The 16,863-nt window shown below is 37.7% G+C and overlaps 1 protein-coding gene across 3 annotated transcripts in view; it reads right to left on the bottom strand.

Moving 5' to 3' along the window:
• The window catches only part of TUT4 (terminal uridylyl transferase 4), a 44,708-nt gene that overhangs the window by 1,907 nt on the left and 25,938 nt on the right, over positions 1-16,863 (bottom strand). For all 3 annotated transcript variants that reach the window (XM_085308027.1, XM_085308029.1, XM_085308028.1), the window contains 12 exons: positions 16,533-16,590; positions 16,335-16,438; positions 15,588-15,677; positions 13,652-13,765; positions 11,983-12,060; positions 11,389-11,566; positions 10,921-10,968; positions 10,738-10,820; positions 8,500-8,615; positions 6,629-6,789; positions 5,656-5,753; positions 2,435-2,960 (listed from right to left, as the gene is read on the bottom strand). In XM_085308027.1, coding sequence (XP_085164153.1) covers positions 2,435-2,960; positions 5,656-5,753; positions 6,629-6,789; positions 8,500-8,615; positions 10,738-10,820; positions 10,921-10,968; positions 11,389-11,566; positions 11,983-12,060; positions 13,652-13,765; positions 15,588-15,677; positions 16,335-16,438; positions 16,533-16,590 — 1,654 coding nt within the window. The remainder of the gene's footprint in view (positions 1-2,434; positions 2,961-5,655; positions 5,754-6,628; positions 6,790-8,499; positions 8,616-10,737; positions 10,821-10,920; positions 10,969-11,388; positions 11,567-11,982; positions 12,061-13,651; positions 13,766-15,587; positions 15,678-16,334; positions 16,439-16,532; positions 16,591-16,863) is intronic.

Here is a 16,863-nt window from a genome sequence, read left to right as displayed (position 1 = left end):
ACTTCATTATTCAGCATAATAGAATTTATTGGAGGGGGAAGATAGACGGTGAATCAGTACTTAGAATGAAGACCTAAAATCTCATTATTCCATACAGAAATAAATTAGACTGTATGCCATTCTCATGATGAAAAATAAAAGTTCTGAAAAATGTTACTAATATCTGATCCTGCATAGATCTTCACTATCACTGACATACATGTGATAGGAAAACATGTCCTACTGCAAGAAATAATTCTCAGAAGCAGTACAGGGGAATTCCACTAACATCTGTATGCTTAAGAAACTCTGTATGTAGATTATGGGACAAACTTAAAATTTATTTTTGGAAGGACAAATAAAAACCTTTGAAATAAGTATACAAATTGTAAATTATTACAATTTTTCCATTCACAAATCTAGTAATACTGCAGCATTAAGGATGAGAAATCAAGCATCAAGGAGGCAGGACACACAACAATTATTTACAATACTGTCAATTCTACTCTTTTTGTTGATAGCTCCCAATTTTAAGACACTGTAATACTCTGCAATTTAAAAACTTTGGTCAATGTACATTTAAAAAAGACAAAATTTAAGCAACTATCCTTCTTAGAATATCAGTTCCTCTTCAGTCTAATTAGAAAACTTGTAGACAGACTTTCATTATATAATAAGGAAGCTATGGGTTTAAAAAGAACAGTAGTTATTTTATACAGTAAAACACAAAATACAGACCCAGAAAAAGCACAAAAAAAAAACTTTGTCCTTCTGAATCTTCTAGCAATCCTAGTTTTGACCAGATTTTCTACTGAAAAAAAAGTAAGGTCATTCCTTCCCACTCAAGATGATGTGAGGCAAGACAAAGTTTCCATGAATTTGCTGTTCCCAAATTGTTCCAAGCAGGTATGAAAGCAGGCTTTAAACAGAGAGCACACAGCTCATCTTCACAGCGCTCCTACCAGGTGACCTACTGTAATGGCATCTAAACCATGAAGGAAACAAAGCTGATTAAACTATGAAGAGGGCAAATACCAGGATAGTGAATAAGAAAAAGGTCTGTGATGAGACAAATGGAGTTCAGCTAGAGCCAAAAAAAAAAAAAAAAATCAAGACTGACAGCAGAAGAAAACAGGAAGCACTTTGGCAGATAAGATGAGAGTGGAAGCACGCAAACAGAGACAAAGTGCAAAAGGAAGAGACTGAAGATGGACRAACAGACATGGTGATCAGCACCAAGACTAGTTAAGGGAGGAAGGAAAGTCAAAAGAAGAAACCAGGACTTGGGAAACGTGTCCGAAAGAAGGCACTACCTGGGTAAGAAGACTTGGATCGGAAGGAAGTGTTTGTGAAATAAAGGCAGTGCTGGGGCAAACCCGGAAAGCGGAACAGAGGAGGCAAGATAGAGAAGACAAGAAAGGATGGAGAATTAGGGACAAGGGCAAGCTTAGAAAGCATAYCGGCAGCAGTCTCTGCATCCTCTAAAATATATTCCCCACACCGCTCAGAATAGGAAAATATGCATCTCCTGTCAGCAAATACCTTAAAATCTCAGTGGTGAAGTGAATCTCTTCTAACACTGTCGACTCATAGACGAAAACCCACTATTGCTGTCAATAACTCTATTAGTGCAGAAACAGGATGTGCAGGAGATTTAAAATTCCAATCTCTTGCAATGAATGAYTGCAATGGATTTTTATGATGGATTTTTAATATAGGTGAAGTTATACACAGAATAAATCAAGAGAATACTATTATCGTTCAGAAAATCACTGTTCAAATTTAGAGATGGCCACKGTTGCTTAAAGAACTGCATTGTTAGTTACTACATACTATTTTCCTCAGCCTCAAACTTACACATAAGTGTACTTGTTTCTCATAGGAGACAAAAGCTGTTGCACACTTGTTGCAGAAGATRGAAAATGAGGTATTTTCAGGACAGGATGTCAATATTAAAGAAGATAAATGAGGCAGGATAACCTATAGGAGGAATGACTGCATAAGACCACGTCATTAATCTTGTACTGCAGTACGTGCAAGGGGATAACCCTCAATATGCACAACCATGATTCTGTTGGTCTCTAAGWCTTTAGGTGCAATCTTAGCATTTATCTAATAGTCTATATAACAGCATAAAAAGAAACCATACTTGTAAGCATATTCACAGAAAAGTAATTTAGACTCAAACAATTATTACAGTATTTCTCAGTTGAATGCATGATTTCTCATGTGTTGCACAGCTCTTAATGGCAGATAGGACCAATGCCTAAAAGTTACCTAGATCCAACTTGCGTAATTTTTTTTCCTATAGAAATGTTAAGATAACAAAATAACGATGACTTGGTTTCTTAAGCATCATTTTTTAACGTAAAACAAATTTAGCGTTAGCTGTTTCTGTAACATTTAACATTTGTACACAGAGTGCGAGAGGTTTGATACAATAGAGAAGAGTTACCTGAATTCCCCACAGTGCCATTGTTCACCAGTGAGTTTGGAGTCACAGGATTGTGCCAGTGTCCCTCATGAGAAGTGCTGGGGATTCCCATGGGCCTGGCAGCAGGCTGTGCAAAGATGATACTGGGATCATTCAAGCTTACACTGCTCTGGTTATTTGTGGTGGTGCTGCTGCCAGACCTCATAGAAAATGGAACATTTGTAGAATGAGGAGGGTTACCCGGTGCAGAGTGAATAACGGGCCCATGAATAGGCCACGAAGTGTTGGGAAGCTGAATTTGGTGGTGATGGTGCATCTGAAGTAGTCCCAGGTTAGGTAAGGCGGAATACTGACCTGGGGGAGATTGGGGAAAGTTAAACAAAGGCAGCTGGACCTGCTGGGATGGCTGTGCACCCTGTTGTGGTTGCAGAACGTGCTTAGACTGGGATACTGGTTGTGGTTGAGTCTGGTTAATGGAGGCTGGCTGAGAGGAATTCTGTGTAAATTGTTGAGGTTGTGGAGAGTAAGATGACTGATGCGAATCAGACTGGAGGGGAAAAAGAAAGCATGTATTTTTGATTAGTTCACTAGCTATTTAATGGTGTTTTTCTTTAATAAGCACCCAACTCATAAAGACTATTCACAAAAACAGCAGAGCGCTCCCCAACAACATCCCAACTAAGCCAAAGTTCCTGGTGGCTCAAATGAGTACAGCTCAACTTGCACTCATTTTCACCAGCAGATAGTTTGGCCTGTTAACGTGCAACACCCCACCATGAGAAACATAATTTTGAACAGATATTAGCCCCAAGCTACTCACTAGATTGCTCATACATCCATTTGATTTTTATTCAGTGTCTTCCCCACTCTGTTTACGTACAACACAGAATCTCATTAACTGCATACAAAACCTGATTTCTAWACAGTGGTTCTTATTACCAAAGATACCTTTGTAAGCACTTCCAAAATAAGCTCCTAATATTTTTTTAATGTTTATTTAATCTGTTAAACAAGAAATTGAAACTCCAAATACCCAGTTTCAACCTCTGTATCCTGATGCTAGGCCATGGCTGAAGGCACAGAAATAGCCATCATCACAGCATTTGTAGAGCTTTCTCTTTCACCAGCAACATACAGAAACAGGCATGAGCCTATCTGAGCAGAAAAGCATTTCAAGAGTGCGGTTGACTGGGATGTTTATTACCAGTGTCTATATTCACCTAACTTGTTATTAAGCACTCAGATGAGGTGGTGATGGTATGAGATATGCACCTCCAAAAGAAGATTCAAATTAAAGACAGCTGCTTAAGACAGAGGTCTCAATCTTCCTGTGGAGTTGCTTGTCTTTCTCCGYAGGCTAGAGCAGAGAGCTAAGCTCCAGGTAACTCAGCTGCTGTGAAGTATTTGAAGTTAAAGCTCTCTGCAGCTTGTCACTATCCCTGATTGCTCTCCAGTCTCCTTAAACTGGCAGTTACTTTTCTTCAATAACCAGTAGGTCTGCAGCATGCCCCCACAGCAGGCACTCAGCTGGTTCCTCACAGTAGCATTCTGCATATCTTGCCATGGGCACAGTTGAAGCCCAGAAGCTGGGACTGCTCCCTGCTGCTAATCCAATCATTCCTGTGCCAGTGCCTCTGTGCCTTTCCACTAAAGCAGGAAGAGAAGGTAAAGCCTGGGATTTGAAAGCCAATGACTAGTTTAACTAGTTTAATTTTAAACAGTTCAAAAAACAAAGCAAAACAAATTCCCCCTCCCCCTCAAAAAAAAGAAAAAAAAAGAAAAAGGAGTAACAACAACAAAAAGAGCACATGCACAGACTATAGCCTGACTGCAAACTTTTAACCATCATAAGCATACATGGACATGTCCACAGCAGGAGAGAAGAAGTTCCAGCTTCCACACCCATGCCTTCCCTTTTGCCCCTTCCAGCACTATAACATTCCCTCCCATCAAGGAGCCCCCAGATAGCACATATTCYGTGGCCTCTCCAAGAAATTCTGACCAAATGACCACCCCACAGCACATACACAGAGTCCAAGGCATCACGATGACGCAAGACTGACTGTGCACCTGCAGTAGGACCAGTGTGTCTGATGTACCCGATTCCTGTGTGCGTACCCACATCTCCGGCTGCAATTTCCCAAACAGAAATACAAAGCTCCTACAGAGATGCTTTTGTGTCATGTGATAACAGCGTGGTGGCAGCCTAGCTGTTCATTTAGAACAGGGTTGCATCAGTCCCTCCTTAATAACAGATTATTATAGTAAAAAGTGATGTTACAAAGTTTCTGTAACTGGGACAGACATTCCAAAGAATACTTGCTGATCAGTTATGAAATACTCAATACCTAAATTAGCAAAGCAACTGAACACAGCATTAGTAATCAGTAGCCCCGATCCTTCTGTTTGCTCACTTGCCAGCTTCATAAGCAGGCTCAGGTCTCTCAGCCTATCAGCTCAAAATTAATAATTTCTGCGGTATTCCATACTCCAGTAATACTAAATTCCAGCAATTGTATTTGTTCACTCTCTGCTATCCATCTCCACATAGGAGCAGGCTAAATATATTCTTATCTAGTTCTAAAGAGACTTGAACAAATTCTAAGAAAAAAAAATAACCAAAACTTCCCCGTGGTTCTGTCTGTACTTCCAGCTCACTCTGGCAGGCTTTCTCTTTGTGCATCATATTTGAAGTGAAGTATGATTCATTTATGTTCCCTGCCTATTCATGATAATCATCCTTTCCCCTTCGATTTCCAATCTTTTTCTACCCACTGCTGCTGGCTGCCTTCCAACTGACTATCTGCAGAATCCTTAACACAGTTCCCCTCTGAAACACCATAAAATCAAGATAGTCACAAACCTAAGTCTCTTGCATGTAAACGATGAGCTGTGCTTCATCTTTAATTTCAACTTTGAACACTTCTAGTGCACATTGCCAGAACAGCTATGCACAAGACTTCAAAAGGCATCTCAGCTTAATCTGACAGAGAGCGAAGATGGCCTTTCAGAACTGGAAGCTGTCTCATATGAGACATGCAGTTTCCATATTGAAAGACCACAAATGGTTTCCAAGAGACTGGATTGTAAACTAAACAGTTTTAGTAACTGGTACTGTAGAATGCATTGTTGCCATTTTAAAATCCAGAATTTGTTAAGAACAATCTGGCAAATCCGTTCCTAGCATGGCTCAGTATTGCCGCTTTGTACTAATTTTAAAACTAAAGCTAACTGCAACTTACACATTCTGATGACTGTCTAGTGCGCAAGGGTCGTTCCACCTGCTGCTGGCTCACAGTCACTAGCTGTGAATTTACCATGCTTCGGACCAACTGGGCACCTAATCAAAGAACAGAAATTTTAATATAAATTACAACAGTTATGGATCACAGAATACTGAACATGGAGGTACAGCTGCTAAAACCCAAAATTAATTCCAAGTAATACAAATTCTAGCATGAACAAGGCTCACATTGCTAACAGCTGAGAACACTACTTCGGACAGGTTTCCATGCTAATCCTGTGAGCAGTAGGATTTTGACAGTATTAACAGCAGAAACTTTTGAGCTTAAAAAAAAAAAGGAGTAAGGGAGATTCAAATACAGAAAAGAAATAAGGTTCTCTCTAAAGTTCATTTATGATCTTTTTTCCTATTTTTTCAAGTACTGTAGGCACCTAACAGCCTAACTTGAATGTTTTTTTCAGTTAGACTTGTCTCTCTAATTACTAACAGTAATTTGAAAGTCAGATCTAGCTTCTCAGTTCACCTGCATGCTTTCAGAAGTCTAACTTAAGACTACCGATTCTTGGTGAAAGGATATTTACTTACCTCTCACAGATGACGTAGCACTAGCTAACATTTGATAAACACTTGGAAGAGGAAATACATTTAGTTATTACTACTATCACTGCTCCTAAATGCACCCATCATGAGTGAAAGACAAAAAATACGATACTGTGAAGCAGACCATTATTTACTGTTGAGTACATTTCTCCCATCCATCCATGCAAAGACTGTACTTCAAGAGGCATTATTCCCCTTGGGAAGTAACACTTTGACTAAAGCCTGTATTTGCAATGAATGAAAGCAAGTATTAGTTGCAGAAAATGTGAAGGTAATTATCAGGTCTGTAGAGAAACCCAGGGAAAGAGGGTACTTCACACACACACACACACACACACACACACACACACACACACACACACACTAGTTACCTGGCACACTATTATTTCTCTGTCGTGTTTGTTTGAATTCAGGACAATCTCTTCTAACATGACCCACATCCCCACAAATGAAGCATCTTTTCTCTCTTGTTTCTCTATCATCTTCTTTCACTTCTTTTTCATCATCTTTCTCATTCTCCTTTTTCTTCAACCTGAATAACAATGTTATTGTTATTGTTAGCACTAGTGGAAAAATACACATGCAAACAAAACAATTGTTGAACAGGTACGCTCAAAGGGAATGGTCACATAACCAACACCTGTACCAGAACACAAATACCTTAGAAATCCCAGAAAAACCCTTTCATAAGTGAGGCTGGTTAACAAACAGTTTGTACAAACTTAATGAGCTTGTAAGCTCCCTGAAACCACCTAGAACCTATCTGCCTGTATGAGTGAAGAACTGTAGCTGTGCTTAAGCAGGCTTAGCCCGCCAATTACTCTGAGAGTAGTTCTATGCTACAACTGCACTAAGTGGGAATACAGGCAAAATGAGTCAGCTATATCAGGGTAGATATGCCCTCCATCTGACTGGAGATGGAGTATTTCTCTACAACAGTGTATTAGCACCTGAAGCCTAGATAGGGCGTGAAAGAAAGCACTGATGCCCATTCAAACATCAAGTATTAAAACAACAAATAGGAGAAGGATTAGCAATCAGGAACCAAGGCGAGAAGGTCTTTTTCCATAAGATATTTGTAGGATTGTTAAGCGTTAATCATATTTTGCGAGACATAATTTGARAGCCATTCTATGTGGCTGTGTTGCAGCAGCAACTTTCTGTGAAGAATAGGTGACAACTTCTTTCCCCAAGATAAACACAGAAAAAGAGGTGGTATACTTTAGAGTGCTAGTGTTTGAGGAATGTGTTAAGGGAGAGGCTGAAAGAAATGGTCAGTCTGTGACCTTGAGGTCCAGAAGCAGTTCTGTTTATCTTGAATTCTCCTGACTGAATTAAAGGCTATAAATAATAAGTGATTTTGCAGCAGGAAGAGACAAAGTTTCTTTTAAAGAATCATGGGGCACACATCTGAACATAAGGAGTAAATCAAAATGCCCAGACTTCAGTCTTTAACAATAAAACCCCAACTTCTAAGAGCTTCAACAGGTTTTTAGCAGTGAAGCACTCTATACTGAATGTGTCATTTCATTCAAAATTCAAAGCAGTAAAAATATAGAGAGCACAGGTTCTTTGCCAATTCTTGCTGAACTCTCTTTGGAGACATGGACCTGCACGTAGTAGGGACCATCCTTTTGCAAGAGTGCTGGATCCAATATTCCTACGTACAATTAATGTACAAGGGCACAATCACTAAGTGACAACACTCATATGATATTACAGAAATGCAGCTAACATACCTATGCACATTTTAATTACCCCTAGATTTTAATCAATGAACTTTACCTGGCATGAAGAGGTACATTGTTAGATCTACAGAGCAATTCAAATCTGCTTTCCCAATATAATCACTACAGGAAATCCATTGTAATAAATTATAATTTGTGCAGTCAGGTAATATTGTCTTAAGACCATCTTAAGATTTACACTATAAAAAGGTAACTTACTGACCTAAATTTTAAGGTCAGTTATAGTTAAAGATAGATCATGAAGCAAAATATAAACCCACAGACTGCTGATTTTACTCTATATGTGCTTGTATGAATACTCATAGATTTAAGCAGATGACCAGAAATAGTCCAAGAAAAGCAAAAACAGGAGGGCAAGATCAGACATGAAGCTCTGATTGTCTCTGCAATTTAGTACACTCTTCATTTCCATTAAAAATTAAAATTCCCAAATCTCTCCTGATGTAATATGACTTCAAAGATTTTAAAGTGTTAGCTTTATATATATTGTTTACCTTCTCCTTTTTGGACAGTCTTTCATGTAATGACCAATTTTTCCACAGACACGGCAACATCTATCATTGGGCGCCAATTCCCCATCTGTCAGCACTTTTGAGTCAAAGAAGTATTCCTATCAAAACACAGACAGATACAATGTATAAAGCATTCACTTACAGGACAGAGAAAAGAAAGAATAATGGTAACTTTCTTCCCCATTCCCTAAATTTACTTCTTCTTAGGTTATAACTAGTCTTTTTTTTACCCCTTAGATAAAGGCAACTTTTTTGGGAGATGTGGAGTAACTTTGTCTAAAAAAAGAACGCTTAGCCTGAGGGACACAGGCTGAATTTGCACAACATTTATCCAGGCTCCAGCCTTTCGCCTCTCCCCCAAAACCTTCCGCAAAGGTTCTTCAGAGGACATGGGCAATGTTTCGCACATGATCTATTTTGGTATCTTAAGTTCCTGCTTGGATGCTTTCCAAAGAAGCCCATGGCCCTTTCCAAATGACATGAATAGGTCCCTCTAGACTGAACAAAGCTCAGGTGCCCACATCACGTGGCAAATAACAAATGTCTTTTAATGGTGGGAAACAGATGTAGCATCTGCTCATTGACCTCACTTACATCCGTGCCCCAGAGTTGCTAAGGACCGCTGTAGTTCTGTCACCTGTCAGGGCAAAGGCCACAGTTTACAGCCTTTGAGCTGCACAAACATTGTGAAAGTACTTCTCTTTTCTGAAAGATTGAATTGGAGCCCCAGACGGAGACGTCCTAACCCCAACTTGGGGACAAAGTCCTACCATAGCCTCAGGTAATTCTCTCAATCTTTTTGCTTCAGTCTTTTTTTTTTTTTTTTTTTATAAGCGGCAATACGGGGCATTAACCTGGCTGGAGTTCAGAGAACTGCTTGTTTGTTAAGCACTTTGAAGAAGGAAAATGCTATATAATACCACTGGCACTACTTTCTTCACATAAGGGGCAGCTCATACGCATATTAAAAGGCTGCTTGCTGTCTTGCCTTTTATATTTAGGTAAAACATTCAGTGAAAACTTGAGATAAGGCAAAACAAGTCTAAGAATATCCAGTGTAGGTTTTCCAGAAGTACTACAACATTGTGTTGAGCATGTATCCTAACAATACACTGCTAAAAAAAAAAGAAAAAAGTCGAAAAGTAATTGCCAATAATGTTTACTACTCATGCATACATATTTGTCAAATATAAATAACTACATCCAACACAGTAATTCATTATTTGTATCACAGCAGCACTCAAAACCTGCAATAAAACTCAGGTGCTATTTTACAAGGCACAGCATGACACAGAATGAGCAGTCATTACATGAAAGAATATACAATACAAACTAAGAAAACCTGTACAAAGAGTCAGCAAATGGAAAGATTAGTTAAGGAGGGATGAAGACAAGTAACAGTAAATCTCCTTTCCTGCGTACCCAAGCTGCCAGCTCACATTCCAAAGGTTTTTCAAGAAATACATTAAAAAAATAAAAGAAGAAAAAAGGAGATTTTCAAAGTCACATCACCACTTAGGAGCACAAGCCCTACTGAAAGCCACCAGGAGAACACTTCTAAAATATCTTTAATATCTACTTGAAAAGATGTTTTTACCAACATTAATTCTAGCTAATTTATTTGCTCATGAAAAAAAAAAAAAAAAAAAGTTCTCTATTACACATCAAATGACTGCACCCTGCGGCAGAAAGGAGTTATTTTTGGTATGGTGTCTTATGAGCATATTTCTGACAATGATTCACTTGCATGTTTTGAAGGTCGACTGATAATAAAAAGTTGATCTTTCCTCCTTCTTTTCCCTTCCTCAGTGGCACTTGTTCTTTCCCTGATTTCTGAAATTGATATACATGCAACATCTTGCAAGCCTTAGCTACACAAACAGCTACCAAAACTCTTCAAGCCATTTGTGGGTTTTAAATATGATTCTTCAGTTTTCTGTGATACTTAATGACACATAATGAAAAGTTTCATGAAAAAAACTAAAAATTTACTTTCCCCAAAACTGCCAAAAACACTGATCTGATTTCTACTCTAAATTTTATACCACAGAAGCCCAAAACTAAGCTGTACATGTTGTGCAGATGATGTACAATTACATGTATAACACATACCAAAACAATCAAGATATAAAAGACATTTGCTCTAGATGCAGCATTCTACTGGACAGAGAAAGGAAGAATACATACTAAAAGCTTCATGACAAAACTATGAAAACTTACAGCTTCTCTTCCAACAGTTGGGTAGAATGGGGTACCAAACAGTTTCCTTCCATTGATAAACGCCTTCATTATGAAATTGGTCACTATTAAAAAAAAAAAACAACAACATTATTGAAAAACAGAAAAGGCACAAAATTTTAGAAATTAGTGAGCATTAATCCTCAGTACACTTTAATAGCTTACTTTTCCTAGAGACTCCAGCACCGAGATTATGATTCAAGTCAAACGGATCTGTGTAAGGAAGGGAGAAAAACAAATCTAAGAGTTGCAAAAGATATACTATAGCAAAATTTTTATTTTTGTAAGACAATTTAAATACACTCACCGAGTAGGTGATAGCAAAGCAACACGTGTTTTAAAGATGTGATCAATCATAACAAAGTAAATAGTAATTTTTATATATATATATACACACACACACACACACACACACACACACATATATATATATGTATATGAAAACAGGAGTCTAATCTCCTCCTTCATAAGCTGTAGGACTTGCAAACAGTTTTTTTCTTTTTCTCTCTTTTTTTTTTAATGTAGATGGTAGTTTCCTTACATAAAGATCCTATGCAACCATGAGAACACATCCTGGAGCAACTGTGTTCATTCCTCTTTCATTAACAGAACAAACATTAAACATATAGGTACCTTCAATGGCAATACACTTGGATGTCCACTGTTTCTCAAACGTAGTTAACAGCTTCTTCTGCCGAATGCTGATCACGTACTCCTTGAAGTCAAATTCTTCAGTGTAGAATCTCAGCAACCCTAACCAGAGTTCTCCAAGGGACTCTGTGTTCTTTCCAAGAGAAGGCAGACGCTTCTTCTACATGCAATTGAAGACACAATTTATATAGGTACCAAAACACTTCTCATCCTCCTGAACTCTCTAACTCCTCCTAACTATGAATTTGTCTATCATGGAGAGTTTTATTTGGTAAAAGTAAAGTGTGACTACAAATCACTACAATCAATGCYAGCCCAATCCAGGCCTGCTTATAAGGGAGGTTTTTTTTGTTGTTGGTGGTGGTTTTTTCCTGGTTTCATTTATGTTACTTAGAAATTATTTGAGATAAACCAAGAAAAAGCTGTCACTCATTCCAGAAAAATAGCATTTAGGTAGAAAGTTATAATAATACAGTTATGGTAGTTTAGCTAGTCTTTTATAAATTTCACTGTTATATCACATTCCTGCAAAAATAGGACTTGAGCATTAGTGCTCTTCTAGAATTAAAATATTACCAGTTCTTCCATGTCATCAAAGAAAAAGGCATTCCATCCATCCACCATTCTTTGTGGAATCTGTTTTCCATCAAATATCTGCAGAAATAGAGGGCACAATTACCATTCTAATTTAAAGTCACTATAAAAGAGCTGCAGTTTTGCCGGTACAAGATAGTACAAAAATACCTATTTTTAAATTTTTTTGCACTTACTTTGAGAGAGGGCAGCAATAATGCATAAAGACCTTCAAACATACTTTAACAAGTAGGCAGAATTTCCCATTATCAAGTATTTTGATACTTTTATTTACTTGTTCTTTACAACTAAGAAAATGTGACTAAATTAGAGAGTCCAACATAGGGCTACGAAGATGATCAGAGGGCTGGAGCACCTGCCCTATGAGGAACRRCTGTGAGAGCTGGGCCTCTTCAGCCTGGGGAAGAGAAGACTCRGGGGGGATCTCATCAATGTSTACAAGTACCTGAAGGGAGGGTGTCAAGGGGATGGGGCCAAACTCTTTTCAGTTGTCCCGTGTGACAGGACAAGAGGCAATGGGCAGAAATTGAAGCACAGGAAGTTCCACCTGAAGGTGAGGGGGAATTTCTTCCCTGTGAGAGTGACAGAGCACTGGAACRGGTTGCCCAGAGAGGTTGTGGGGTCTCCTTCTCTGGAGATCTTCAAGGCCCRCCTGGATGCARCCCTGTCTAACATGCTGTAGGTGACCCTGCTGAGCAGTGGGGTTGGAGTAGATGATCTCCAGAGGTCCCTGCCAACCTTACCAATTCTAAGATTCTATGATCAAGATTCAGATAGCCCTCTTGCCCACAAAATCTCTAAGACAACTTCATATGACTTCTTCCAACTTCTTCTTACCACTTAACTTCAGCAAAGCCAAAGAGAAATTCCACTGTTATTTAAATACACTCTCAGGGTAGCAATAAAATAACCACTCCTAATCACGACTGAAGTATCAGTAAGAAAGTCAAGTGTCTTAAGGCAGTTTTCCTCTTGCAGGCATATCAAAAAAAAAAAAAAAAAAAAAAAGTCTGAAAGGAGTAGTTTTCAGAAGTGCTTGGGAGTTCCAGCATATATCCAGGGAGAGGTAGGTAGCTGACTATGTATACTCCCCACTCACTCACACGTACACACAGAGGTGCAGAAGGTTATCTACTTAAAAAAAAAACAAAAACAAAAAAAACCCAAAAAACTTTCCTGACACATGTAATATTATCTTTAAAGTTGTACCAAAACACTAGTTATTTTTTCCCTTACCAAGTTGGYTTTTTCTTTTTATAGATAAAAAGCCAAGCATTAAATAATTTGAAAATAACGGATAGAAGAGTTGGACTCAAATCTCAAGAGCATCTGGCAGCCTCATAAATAAAATTCACTTTTTTCCATCCCACCTGCCAATTTTTTCCCTATCAAGCGCAGCACAACTGTATCACCATGATACGAAAAATCTCAAAAGTCACCATGACAGCAGCACCTAAATTCAACAAAGATTCCTGATTTTGTAGTAATTTTCTTGGTAAAATTTACCACAAACAAAGTAGAAGTTAGGAATCTGCTACTGAAGAAGGGCCACATTCTTCATTTTGCCCCCTAATCCTAAAAGACTAGAATTCTCAGGTCTGGATTGAAGACACAGCGCCTTTACTTTCACAGRCTTTTTCTGGAAGCCTACCTCCTGAAGAACTGGAATAACCGGTGGGTTTCTCTGCTGTAGAAAGTACAGAACCATAAGGATATAGGCATATGAAGACAGACTCCCTCGGGATGCATCTCCAATGTCGCAGCGCTGAACAAAACAAAAATTGTTTTAGGAAGCCTGAAAAATAAACGTCTTATTTAGAGTCAAATGTCTTCTGGCATACTCGGAACATAATTTGGCTCACATAAAAACAGAAACCTTCTCACATGAAAATATCTTTTAGCTTCTAATGTGTCAAAATGTAAAACAAAACAAAAATCCAAAAACAGAAGGCCCAACATCTGATGCCTAGGTTTCAATACTATAAAACTAAACTTTCCTTAAGCCCACATACCATAACTACTTCTTTCCTTTGAAATTCTTTTTTTTTTAAATTAATATGTAAGTATTTCCACGTTGTATTGGCAACTTCAGCAGTACCTGCTGAAGATACATGCACACACACATCTAATTAACTCAAGGCCCAGCCAATACAACACACAGAACATAAAACAAACATCAGTGAATACCTTACTAGGCTTGAAAATCTTATTACAATGTAATCTTTTTAAAACACCAGTTTCTAAGCTACATTGTATTCTTCAAGTGTGTGTCATAAGGACAGATATGTTTTTAATCTCCACGTCTGAAAAAAGCATGAATTCACAAACTACTTTCGCAATAGAAGCAGCACTGACAGTTGTTCCTGCTTTTTTGCCAATGCATACATAGGGGGAGGCATTTTGCTCAGGGTATTTCTATAGCTTTGAAGTCACTTCCATACATCGGAAGAGTATGCATATCAGACTTTGAGAATTCCTTCTTTACAGTAGCCTTTTGGAATGTATGCAATACTATAAAAATGTAAGATTAATTATTATCAATGGATGACATTTTAAATCAGGGCGTAGAAAAGGTACAGCAATTTTCCGCATTACTGAGACCACACACACAAAAATCTTTACAAGTCTTGGTGACAGTATAACAAACATATGTCTATCCCATTCTGGAACAAAGTTATTTTACTCATTTTGATACATTTTATTACACTAACATCTGGTAGCATTATGTACTTTCCACAACAATTTCATTTTCTACACACAGGTTAAGCTTTCCTTGGATATGGTTGGGGAGCTTATTTTAAACAGTGTAGCTTGAATAAAGAGAAAATACCACATTTCAATTATCAGAGGCTGCATAGTAAATTATTTCCAAGATCTCCTTGTCCAAAAAATAACTATAAGACTTTGCCAGAATATTTTAAGGAAGAAAAGAAGATGCAGGAGTCTTTGGGTTTTTCTTTAAGATATTACAAGCAATATCTAACAATGAGAACCACAACATGTCCAAACTCTGAGATTCAAGTGCATGTCCACGTATATCAACATGAAGTTGAGACTTGTGCACACATCATCTCCCTCACACTCCCTGGCTTTTATAGGAAGAAGGCAGGGGGGSCAGAAAGAAGCTGCAATACTCTATTGGATGGTCGCAGATAGCCCTTAGATAGCACCTAGCTAGCCTCTATGTCCTACAATTACCTTTTTTTTTTCTGGGGATTTTCCTGCCAGGTTGTTGGTTTGAAATTGAAATAGATTAGAAAACAAAACAAAACAAAACAACCCTTCTCCTTTTGAGATACAAGTTTTCTTGTAGACAAAATTCATTCATTCAACAGATAGCAGAAAAAACTAATTTTGGCATAGAAATATATGCTAGTAACATTACTGTCTCTAAAGAAACAGGATGGATTTTTGAGATAAGAATTTGCTTCTAATATATACAATCAGATGGTATGTCAGCATAAGAAAGTGCACTTCATATGAATAATGTTACATTGTCTCCTTTCCAGTTGGTATTAGCAAAAGAGAAACTCAGTGGCTGTATCAGAAAACAGCTGCACAAACAAGAAATCTGCATTTTGTATTACCTTTGCAAAAACTTTCATTGTATAACCCAGGTACTGTACTCTAGGATCAATAGCTGCATATGTAGCGAGCATTCTTGTGTTATGCTGTGCCTGGAAAAAAAAAMCAAAAAAACAAACAAACAAACAAAMAAAATATCAAACAAGTGTTTCAAAATAATTTATCGTTTATTATACTCAGCAATCCAAGCACTAGGGATCTATAACATAAATGAGAGGGGAAGGGAAATCAACACCTAGTAACATTCCTGCAGCTTTTTTTGCATACACACAACCAAAAGGTGAATCTAGTATTAATGCAACAACAACTCTGGAAAACAAAGAAATTAGTCCATAAAAAGACTCACTTTGGAACAATTCCACAAATTGTATCATCTTTGCAGGTAACATGAGCTCGTTACATATGAAATACTGGAATTACATTGTATTAAATGTGAACTAGGATGGGATGTACTACCCACAATGACCGAAAGGCCATGGTGACCACGGCACCAACAGCTTTTCAGGAACGCTCACAAAAATGCTGTGTGCCATCRTGTTATAGAACTGTTCGAATAGGACTGAGGGTATGGGTGACTGATACTAAATAATGAAGAAAAAAACAACAACATTTTAATTGGGGTCTCAAAATGTTTCCCTCGAGTGATTTTGCATGTTACTTAGAACTTTTAAAATTGTAAAAACAAATACACTCTCCAGAAATCAAAAAGTTTTCTATAAACATAAAAGCAAACACAAACAGGTGCCTACCAGTGTATTGTATAAACTGATGTCTCCTTCTAAACCACTTCGCCTGTGTTCAAATTTTACTATAGGCACTTTGGCTGTTGTTATAGGCAAGATGTTTCTCAAACCTGGAGAGGCAAGACTTTAGTACATAAAATATTTCCATTAACTATATACATAATAGATGTAAATATAAAACAARTAATATTTAAAAACACCTACCTGGATGCTTCTTAAGAACTTTTGCCAAACCTTCTATTATTTCCTTACAGTTTAATTTCTAGGAAAAACAAATAGCACAGCTTCAGATGTTAAAGCATGGATCCTACACCAACAAACAAATTTACCATCAAAGAATATATTCATAAAGGAAAACTCYGTGCAAAAATAAGTAAGCAACAAATCAAAGCATCCATTTCTGYATACTGGTGACTTGTATTCTCTATATGGACATATACAGTGCATTAAGTGCATCTATAGGGCATTAAAAAGATTAAGTTGTATCTTGTTTCAACTGTGTAGAGTTCAACAAGTTAGTGTTCTATTAAGGCAA

Source organism: Rhea americana, unplaced genomic scaffold, assembly GCF_003343005.1.
Source record: "Rhea americana isolate MKP2758 unplaced genomic scaffold, rheAme1 scaffold_27, whole genome shotgun sequence".
NCBI classification, from domain to species: Eukaryota; Metazoa; Chordata; class Aves; order Rheiformes; family Rheidae; genus Rhea; species Rhea americana.
This window is presented reverse-complemented; position numbering and strand designations above follow the sequence as displayed.